Source organism: Trichomycterus rosablanca, chromosome 27 (genome assembly GCF_030014385.1).
Source record: "Trichomycterus rosablanca isolate fTriRos1 chromosome 27, fTriRos1.hap1, whole genome shotgun sequence".
Classification (NCBI taxonomy): domain Eukaryota; kingdom Metazoa; phylum Chordata; class Actinopteri; order Siluriformes; family Trichomycteridae; genus Trichomycterus; species Trichomycterus rosablanca.
Genome location: NC_086014.1, coordinates 3666069 through 3676791, shown reverse-complemented (window position 1 = coordinate 3676791; position 10723 = coordinate 3666069). Strand labels below are relative to the sequence as shown.

The window sequence follows — 10723 nt, the reverse complement described above, 5'->3', positions numbered from 1 at the left end:
TTTAAAAACATTACTATATTTTGTGTATAATATATGTGGCTGTATATATGTTGTATAACTAATGTGGCTGAGCAGTCACTAAAGCATTTCACTGCCAGTTGTACTGTGTATGACTCTGTTGTGACAAATAAACCTTGATTTAAAGTGTTTGTTTGTGTTGTTGTGTCGGCTCTATACTGGACTACATTGCCCATAACAGCACGCTCAGTTTTGTAGTCTCTCCCGGCGTGTTTTTCCGGTTGTTGGTACGTGACCTCCGGGCTGTGAGACGTGGCTCCGGTAGGGGTGTGTGTGTAGTGTGTGTGTGTGTGTGTGTGTGTGTGTGGATGAGGTAGCGGCTGTTGTTGATGCTCTGAGGCTGCGTGTGCAGCGTCGCGCCGCCGTCTGAACTTCCGAGCTGGATGGCAGGGACACACCGGAGCAAGCATTTCAGGAACCTATCCAGGGTAAGAGACAGTGGGGGATGAGTTTTATTCCCTTTTTTAAACACATTTTGCACTGTTAACGTGTTTTGAATACATCTGCGGAGGCTGAAAGTTTGTAGCTGGTTTAGTTTGGCTGCATGTGAAGTAACAGACGAGCAGAGCAGGTCAGGATGAACTGCGTCTTTCATGAGCACTCCCTTTTATCAGATGAATACATTTAGAGGGATTATGCGTTCTTTTTTCTGCGAAATGTCAAATTAGGATCAACTTGTCCAGACTAGCGAAGCACATAAAGCCAGCAAAGTCAGAAATATACTGTTAAAACTATTATTATTTATTAACACGCAGGGCAACTAAAAGTGCACACTACAGTATTAAACATTACACTAACATACACATGCCAGTCATCTTTACTAACTAATCTACAAACTAATTCAAAACTATTTAGTAAACTAGTGTACTGTTAGTGAGATGCCGTGATTTGCATTGTACTGTAGTTTGAAACTTATTTCTAATCCCATCTATTCTATTCTATTTAATACAACCTATTTACAGGTATAATTGAGCAGAAATCCTATTTGTAAAATGTAAACGAACATAAATCTCGACTTGATTGGTTGTTTCCTTTAGTAGGCTCTAAATATGATGAACACAAATGATGTAAACACGTTTACCAGAGCCACTGGTGTAACATGTGTGCTTGTTGCAAATACCAAATTATTTCTACTAATAATGGTGTGAATACAGATGTAACATTGCATACGCTGATCAGCCATAACATTAAAACCACCTCCTTGTTTCTACACTGTTTCTATCTGTTTCTCTGCATGCTTCGTTACCCCCCTTTCATGCTGTTCTTCAGTGGTCAGGACCCCCACAGGACCACCACAGAGCAGGTATTATTTAGGTAGTGAATCATTCTCAGCACTGCACTGACATGGTGGTGTTGTGTTAGTGTGTGTTGTGCTGGTATGAGTGGATCAGACACAGCAGTGCTGTCCCTGCTGGACTGAGAATAGTCCACCAGCCAACAGCAGCATCCTGTAACCACTGATGAAGGTCTAGAAGATGACCGACTCAAACAGCAGCAATAGACGACCGATCGTCTCATTTACATCTACATCTACAGTACAAGGTGGACCGACTAGGTAGGAGTGTCTAATAGAGTGGACAGTGAGTGGACACGGTATTTAAAAACTCCACTCATACCAGCACAACACACACTAACACATCACCACCACCATGTCAGTGTCACAGCAGTGCCGAGAATGATCCACAACCTAAATGATGGAGCTGATAAAATGGACAGTGAGTGCAGAAACAAAGGAGGTGGTTTTAATGTCATGGCTGATCGGTGTATTTTATGACCGAGTGCATAATGCACATGCGCACTGAGAGCAGTCCCACTCGTACTGTTTGGTATTTCTTCAAATCAGTGACCTGATAAACTGACGTTTTCATTTTAAAATCGTCAGCAGATTTTTAGTCATTCAAATCAGAGAACAAGTGAAGTGAAAGTAAAGTTAGGAAAGACTGTTTTACAGAAGTGGACAAAATTGCATGTAAAAGCATCACAAGATCAAATGCTGTTCAGTTCATCTAAAAGCTATTCAGTGGGGTTGAGGTCAAAGGTCTGTGCAGCCCACTGGAGGAGCCTTCCCTAAACTGTTACCACAGAACTGTAGTTATGTAATAGTTTTTTTATATTAATCTAACGTTATATTAGATAGCATACATGTACCTGTGTAAGTGTGTGGCTAAAAGATGTGAGTTCCATCATTAGTATAGGGGCCATAATCGCGTGGACACTTTTGGTTTTTAATGAATAAAGTTGCCGTGATAGAGGTTCAGAATTTGATTTCTCTTACCAGTACACAAGCCTTAAATCTTTTGTTACCCAGTTTACTCAATTCCTTTAAACTAAAAGCCATGTATAAAAAATGTTCGCTTAATGTTTTCGAATAATATAAAGTTTTATACTCTTTTTACAGAATATTATAATTAAAATACACTGATATACAAACTTTGAGGTACTTTGAGATACATTTATGACAGTATTAACTGATACTCATTAGTTTTTTGCTACTATGTAAAGTGTTTCCAGATGTTCTTCGTTATCGAGTGCTTTGGCATTAACTGAACATTTTTGCTGTGTGTGTTTAGATAAGCTCAAGTGATTTAGTGCCTGTTATCTTACTTACCATTTTAATATTTGATCACATTTTGTGTGTGAAGATTCCTTTCTGCATCGCAGCTCCCTGCATGCTGATCAGGAGCACCCTGCAAAAGTCTGGCCTCGTGAGCGCCGGGCCCGGGAGGCCCTTTTGGACTTTTGCTGCGCTTTTGGTCGGAGGAGCCCTCCTGGCCGTCTCCTCCACGTCCTCGTTCGGCGGAAAGAAAGCGGCTCAGACGGCGCTGGCTCATGTGACGGCCGCGGCGGCGGGCCCGGGCGGCTGGCGCGCCGAGATGTCGGGCTTCCATGCGCTCGCCGAGCTTCTGTCCGGAGATGACGTCGGCGTCTGGTTCTGTTCACTTTTGGGCTCCATCGCCGTGGGTCTCAGTGGGATCTTCCCCCTTCTGGTGATACCCATCGAGGCCGGGGCGGCGCTGAAAACCGAGGGTAAGACTCGACGGTGTTATCGCTGTAGCTGGTAGTCAGTGACCTGCTTACAGTGCATAATTCCACACGAGATATCTTTTGGCCTCGGTCCTATAGATCACAGTCTATACAAAGCTGCATTAACGAGCATTTTTAAAACAAACCAATAGGGAAGATAACTGGCACCACTACAAAACATCTTGGGGCATCTTCGTGTAGCTTTTGACTCTTGGCAAATTCGATCACGCTTTATAATTTCCAAGGTTTCCAGGATCTGATGGACTGGTAATAAATAAATAATTGGGAATCCTGTTGAAAATCCCCAAAATTAGTTTTTAGTTTTATGATTTAGACTTTTACACTATGATCTCATTTGGGAACTATTTTGAGAAATGCCCTTAAGCAACTCTTTCGACGCCTGTCGAGGCTTGCCTGAAAATCCAAAAGTTGCAGAAGTCCATTAGGAAAGACTTCATGGCCCAAACATGCTATAGCAGCAATATGCAGATCCTCTTTGTGAAGTAAACTGTTGCTAAGCATCATAATATAGTTGCTTCTAAATAAAGGTGTACCAAAATAGTTTCTCAGTCTGGTTCCAGAGAGGAAACGGCACGAGTCGAGAGGAACGTCTAAATCTGTCTGTTTAAAGCCAGACACGTTAAGCTAGAGCGTGTATGTTTTAAGGCCCTGTTTATCACGGTGAATCGGGTGTGGCCCGCGGGAAGTAGATGATGGATGCGGTTAAATTTACAGTTTTATAACGGATGCTGCTCGTCAGCCAGGATTTTAAAATCTCAAGCGCTGGCAAAACCTTCACACGCTCAGCTTTAGAATTACTGACCCAAAGATTGGCTAAAAATGTTGACCTCCCCTCGATCTGACATGAAAAAACAATACTTGAGTTACTGTAGGGTTAGATTTCTTTCATTTAAAAAAAAAGGATCCTCATCACAACATTTGGCACCCCTACTGTAAGCACTTATTGTTACAATACCTCGCCGTTATGACAGGCCGGAGTGTTTCGCTTTGATGCTTGTACATTCCAGTGCGATGATCTTTTTGGGCCAAAAGCTGTATTAGGAAATTTGTTGTATTGTTCTGCTTCCTAAATTGACTGGTACGCCTGGATCTATTTTTGACCCTAAAACAAAAGCAAATCTTAAACCACAGTAACTCCTTATGCTTAAAAGTAGGGTTTGTTTCGTCACCATTTAACCGAGCATTTTTATGCCGAGCCTATCTTAAATGTCTGTAGTAAAAACTCTCTCTTTATGTCTTATCTCGGCACAGAACTGGGTTCCAGCAGTGTTTCCACACAAGTTCCAGTAGTGTTTAGGAATTGTAGTAGAGATGAATTCTAGCTTCTTAGTTAGATAAAGACTACAGGCTGTCCTTTGGCATGTCGTCCTTACAGGTAGTCGGAATAGAAGCAGCGTCTTATTTTGAGACTCGAGCGACCTCATAAATGAACCATCATCTGCAGGTCTCCAAGTGTGCCGCTTGGGTAGTAGTTTGCCTTTCTGACTAGGAAAATGGTTTTAAAAAAGCAAAAATGTGTTTAGCGAGAACGTTGTCTTCCAGGCAGGTTAAACACGGCTCTGATCGTATTATAGTTATCATTCTACTGAGAGTAAAAATAATGTGCTGTGTTAAGGGCGTGTGATATTTTTTACCAGCTATTTCCTGATCTAGGTTCAAATGTCATTTTTACCCTGCTGTATAATTAGTAATTGTTTAAATTGTTAAACGATTATGGGAATCTGTTAGCTCATGTTTACACCACCGAGAAACCACCACAGGAAACCATAAACAATCGTTTTATACTTTAACACTCCAGAAGTACTAATTGCCGGTAAACTTTAGTAAAACATAAATAAAAGCATGTTTAAGTTATAAAGAATTTATAGCAGTGCCAGGCAGGGCGTAAGGGACTTTGGTTTAAAAGAAATTGTTCATATGGGTTGTTAAATCATCCAGAAGAAATTAACCTCGAGATAATAAAACACAGACAACCTCGTTCACCCAACCTCAGCGAGCGTCTCAGAGTGTAAACAATGTAATACATGTTGTATTAAAGACTAGATCACATTAACGTTTTGTCCTAGTCAGATAAGTACACGAGAGGTGTGGGATCTGATCCGTGGGGATTACATTGTAAAGTGCATAATGGCAGGGTTGTGGTGAAGCTTTCTGCTCGAGTTTTACAGTCGCCTGAAGCAGCTCAGACCTTTCGTAATACTGCGAAGATACGTTTCATTCGAGTGTTGGGTCAGCTAAATACTCCAAGCTAAAAACCAAATCTTCTGCTCTTTTCACAGCTGGTTTTCAGAAACTAAAGAAACTTCTGAGTTTTGCAATCGGCGGTCTGCTCGGCGATGTATTCCTCCATCTACTCCCAGAGGCTTGGGCTCACAAATCCAACAACGGTATGAAATGCTAGACTTTCTGTCTCGTATTCACGGTTTCCTTTATTCACGTCTCTTTGGTTCGAGATCGCACGTATCCCTTCGTATTACGCTCACGTCCCAGTCGGCCTCCACCCAGATACCGTTTAGAAATTCATCTATTCATCAAGCTGTTCTTTCATCTCTTATTGACCAGAGCTTCTTTTGATGTAGCTATTTATGAAAAGTAGAGCTTTTAAATACACTAGAATGAGTTGTTAGACTAGTGCTTTTCATTTACTGTACAAAAAAGATGCTCAGATAAAATATCATATATCAATCATAATATAATAGTTTTTATTAGAATCATATTAAAACCCAAACTTTGTACATTTCAAAATAGTAGTCGTAATACTCAGTAGTCAGACAGGTAATACACTATTGTGTTCACATTATCCACACAAGTGCATTTATTTGATCTGTTTTCTCCGTCTCGATCGGATAGATGGAAATCTGAAGCACTACCGTACTCAGGGCTTCTGGGTGGTTTTAGGACTACTGTCATTCCTGCTGCTGGAAAAAATGTTTCCGGATAAAGAGGAAAATTCAGAGGACGACGCTGTGAATCACGAAAGCCACGTAAGTCTAACTGGAATATTTTTTTGTCTCCATTAACTTCCAGTTCTGGTTGTGCACAAGACCCCTTCCTTCGGTAGTTTATCATCATCACATGTCTGCTATATGACATGAAGTAAAAATAATATGTGTCTTTACGATGCAGCGTATAAATCTCAAACTGTGTTTTGATATGGTCATTCCGGTTTGTCGCCGTAGTTCCATGAACATCTAGGATGTCCGCCCAGAATATATTCTTCATTTGCTCTTAATGCGCATCTCTTGATAGATGCGATCGGACGGTCACTCAAAACTACATAAAGTTTAGCTAAATGAACAAGGTGTGTATGCAGAGCCTGTGGGAAATGACTATTATTACGTAAAAGTGAATATGTAATATGTAGTTTGTCTTTATGAATAATTAGCTTTGTTTTAGTTTAACACTATTTAAGTATTATTAAAAGATAAAAGCTGCCTCATTGAAACATTCAGACTTATAACAGCTTTTCTTAAAAAATTCCCAAACGGTTTGTTTTTTTAAAAGAGTCGAAACGTATCAACATCCAAAACGTAGTTACGGATCGACATTCTGGCCATTGTTTGTTAAATGTCTTGTTAATCAATACTATGTAAAAGTCAAGTATTCACAGTATTAAAATTAAATCGTAAATATTAGTCTATCGAGTGCCGACAGCTTAAGCATTTTTAACTCGGACGGAGTCAAAAACCTTGTTAGAATCTGAAATGAAAACATCTGCATAGATGTTTACTTAATATTTGTTCTGTCGCATGAACTGCACTACTGTTTAAATGTAGCATCATGTGCAATAAAATGTAAGTGTAGTGTAAGTGTACACTTGTAAGGCTGTTGTCGAAGAGAAATGTGGATGAATGGTGCAGCTGTAGAATATCGAGAGACTCTCTTTGCCGTGTCTGTGATCGGTTCGGTGGTTTTGCTCTTTTCGGTAAGCCAAACCTCAGCATCGGACATTTTTTATATTGTGAACGCATCTCACCTATGGGGGCATGCGTGATCTTGTCGTATAGTCCTGATTTTGGTCTGATCTATGTTCGTACCTTTACCGTCGTGCTAGAGTTGTTGGCACTAGCAAGTGCAACGTGACGGATGTTCTCTCGGGTCATTTTCATCATCGAGCCACATGGTGGGTCCTGTCTGTATAAAGTCAAACCGATTCCTATCTAGCAAACTAGAGCCGTGGCGGCACACGTCGCTGCAAACGTGTAACGCTCAAGTAGGTTTTTTATATTGTAATGTCAACTGGTCCATGAGGGTAAAAGCTGTACACGTTACGTATGCATCGTGGAACTCGGTGTAGACTGGAGATGCAATGAAGTTTTTAATAACACGTGAAATTGAGTTAACCGGTACGTCTCAGGAAAGATGCCCAGTTGTAGCAAAACGATATCGTATTTACTTTAAGATGCCCCCTACGTCGCACTATGCCCTTCCCTTTGAGAATTCCTCCAAAAAGACTCGTCTTTTATCCATCGGTCTATTGTTACTCGTTATCAACAACAGGCTTAAACACTCGTTTTTACATTTATCGACGAACCGTAAGTACACGAGGACCCTCGGCAAACTCGAGGCCGATGCGAATTGTTAGTTTCGATGTAGACGATCATAAAAGATAGCAGGAAGGGTTTGTTTAGACATAACAAGTTAATTGAACTTAATGATATGCTTTATGTAATACGATCACTGAGCTTTACTGGGCCGGACTGGATTTTAAATCTCCTCGTCAGACGTTCATGATCAAAGGTATCATTCTGTCCTGCCTCGTACAGTGGGGTCAAAAAGTATTCAGTCAGCCACTGATTGTGCAGGTTCTCCTACTTAGAAAGATGAGAGAGGTCTGTAATTTTCATCATAGGTACAATTCAACTATGAGAGACAAAATGAGGAAAAAAAATCCAGGAAATCACCTTGTAGGATTTTTAAAGAATTTATTCGTAAATTATGGTGGAAAATAAGTATTTGGTCAATAACAAACAAGCAAGATTTCTGGCTCTCACAGACCTGTAACTTCTTCTTTAAGAAGCTCTTCTGTCCTCCACTCGTTACCTGTATTAATGGCACCCGTTTGACCTCGTTATCTGTATAAAAGACACCCGTCCACAGCCTCAAACAGTCAGACTCCAAACTCAACCATGGCCAAGACCAAAGAGCTGTCGAAGGACCCCAGGAAGAAAATTGTAGACCTGCACCAGGCTGGGAAGAGTGAATCTACAATAGGCAAGCAGGTCGGTGTGAATAAATCAACTGTGGGAGCAACTGTAAGAAAATGGAAGACATACAAGACCATCGATAATCTCCCTTGGGGTCAAGATCTCATCCCGTGGGGTCAAAACGATCATGAGAACGGTGAGCAAAAATCCCAGAACTACACGGAGGGACCTGATGAATGACCTGCAGAGAGCTGGGACCAAAGTAACAAAGGCTACCATCAGTATACACACTACGCCGAGAGGGACTCAAATCCTGCAGTGCCAGGCGTGTCCCCCTGCTTAAGCCAGTACATGTCCAGGCCCATCTGAAGTTTGCCAGAGAGCATATGGATGATCCAGAAGAGGATTGGGAGAATATCACGTGGTCAGATGAAACCAAAATGGAACTTTTTGGTAAAAACTCAACTCGTCATGTTTGGAAGAAGAAGAAGAACCCAAGAACACCTACTGTGAAGCATGGGGGTGGAAACATCATGCTTTGGGGCTGTTTTTCCGCAAAGGGGACAGGACGACTGATCCGTGTTAAGGGAAGAATGAACGGGGCCGTGTATCGTGAGATTTTAAGCCAAAACCTCCTTCCATCAGTGAGAGCATTGAAGATGGAACGTGGCTGGGTCTTCCAGCATGACAATGATCCCAAACACACCGCTCGGGCAACGAAGGAGTGGCTCTGTAAAAAGCATTTCAAGGTCCTGGAGTGGCCTAGCCGGTCTCCAGACCTCAACCCCATAGAAAATTTGTGGAGGGAGTTGAAAGTCCGTGTTGCCCAGCGACAGCCCCAGAACATCACTGCTCTAGAGGAGATCTGCATGGAGGAATGGGCCAAAATACCAGCTACAGTGTGTGCAAACCTGGTGAAGACTTACAGGAAACGTTTGACCTCTGTCATTGCCAACAAAGGTTATGTTACAAAGTATTGAGTTGAACTTTTGTTATTGACCAAATACTTATTTTCCACCATAATTTACAAATAAATTCTTTAAAAATCCTACAATGTGATTTCCTGGATTTTTTTTTCTCATTTTGTCTCTCATAGTTGAAGTGTACCTATGATGAAAATTACAGACCTCTCTCATCTTTCTAAGTAGGAGAACTTGCACAATCAGTGGCTGACTAAATACTTTTTGACCCCACTGTAACGATTGTTCATCCTGCTTTGCCCAACCGATGTTTGTTAACTAGTCACGCCACCGTGCATCGCATGTGCAATGTACACGGTGTTGGGAAAGAAGAATGTGTAGCCTCTCAGTACGTGATTTAGGCCAGAGTAATAATACCCTAATTATGATTTTGTTTTCATTTCACAAGTCGTGAATCGGAGCACGGCGTTCAGCACTTATCGGTTCAAATGGATGTGAGAACACGCGTGCGGTTTCTGAATTCATTCACTGTGTGTATTTGTGCAATGATTTGGTCCGGAGTGTAGCTAACTGGTACTTTTAAAGTCATAGCTAAAATGATTGTACCTCACAGTATTTTATTATAAATAGGTTGTACACATAAAAAAAAAAAAAAAAATCTTGTATCTTTTTGTTTATTCCACTTTTCTCTAGTGCTGCCCCTCAGCAGATCCCCAAAGTGACTTTTTGCCAGCTTCAAAACTGAACGGCATGTGCTCCAACAACAATTCAGAATCGCGACCCAAGACGGAGATTACCCAACCCCCCGAAAGAGAGAAAATAAAGGTTAGTGTAGAGGCTGACTGACGTCTAATAACAAAAAATGTAAAGGAAACTACACTGTAAGAGAAATGAACTTTTTACATCCCAATCGACGTCATGTCAATTCTGATATCGTAGATCAGCGGCTACCTGAATCTTCTCGCCAACTGCATCGACAACTTCACCCACGGCCTGGCGGTGGCAGGGAGCTTCCTCGTCAGCAAGAAGGTAGAGTAGCTCTGACCTGCTTTGGCATTGTTTAGTCTTTGCTGTGTAGACATCTTTACTTAAAGGAAAAGATGGTTTCCGTGTCTTAAGGTTTGTAGCCACAGAGTGAAAAGGCAGAGCAAGGTTAAACCTGACCAAGTAGTCATCAGTGTTTTAATTAATAAGTAGTAATAATTGAGATTGGTTTAGTGTTTCGGTGTCGCTCTTTTAGAACATTAAGTTTATTTTTGTTTTTTTAAAACAATAATTGTTTTGAACTCTCTCGGAAAAGCCGATTCTTACAATTCCTCAGGACCTGACTGTAACACGAGTTTAAAAGTGAAACAGGAGAACAATCCAGCTGAACATGTGGAGCTTTCAGAGTAAATCTGACGGCTATTCCACACAGATGCAGATCCGTCTCACGTTTGCACGACGTGTTACCGCACCGCTCGAGCCGAGCGCCGAGCAAAGCGGCGGTCGCGCGCACGCCGAGTTTAAGGGCACAGATTTCTGGACAGAGGGCGTCGAGTCTCGGAGCTTATGAGTTTAGGGGACGTGGAGTTACGAGGTACCGCAGTATTT

The 10723-nt window shown here is 41.5% G+C and overlaps 1 protein-coding gene across 1 annotated transcript in view; it reads left to right on the top strand.

Moving 5' to 3' along the window:
* The first annotated feature begins 343 nt into the window (after positions 1–343).
* The window catches only part of slc39a13 (solute carrier family 39 member 13), a 12464-nt gene continuing 2084 nt past the window's right edge, over positions 344–10723 (top strand). Inside the window, exons 1-6 of the mRNA XM_062989642.1 lie at positions 344–446; positions 2661–3045; positions 5343–5450; positions 5914–6047; positions 9824–9955; positions 10070–10159. Coding sequence (XP_062845712.1) covers positions 402–446; positions 2661–3045; positions 5343–5450; positions 5914–6047; positions 9824–9955; positions 10070–10159 — 894 coding nt within the window. The 5' untranslated portion in view covers positions 344–401. The remainder of the gene's footprint in view (positions 447–2660; positions 3046–5342; positions 5451–5913; positions 6048–9823; positions 9956–10069; positions 10160–10723) is intronic.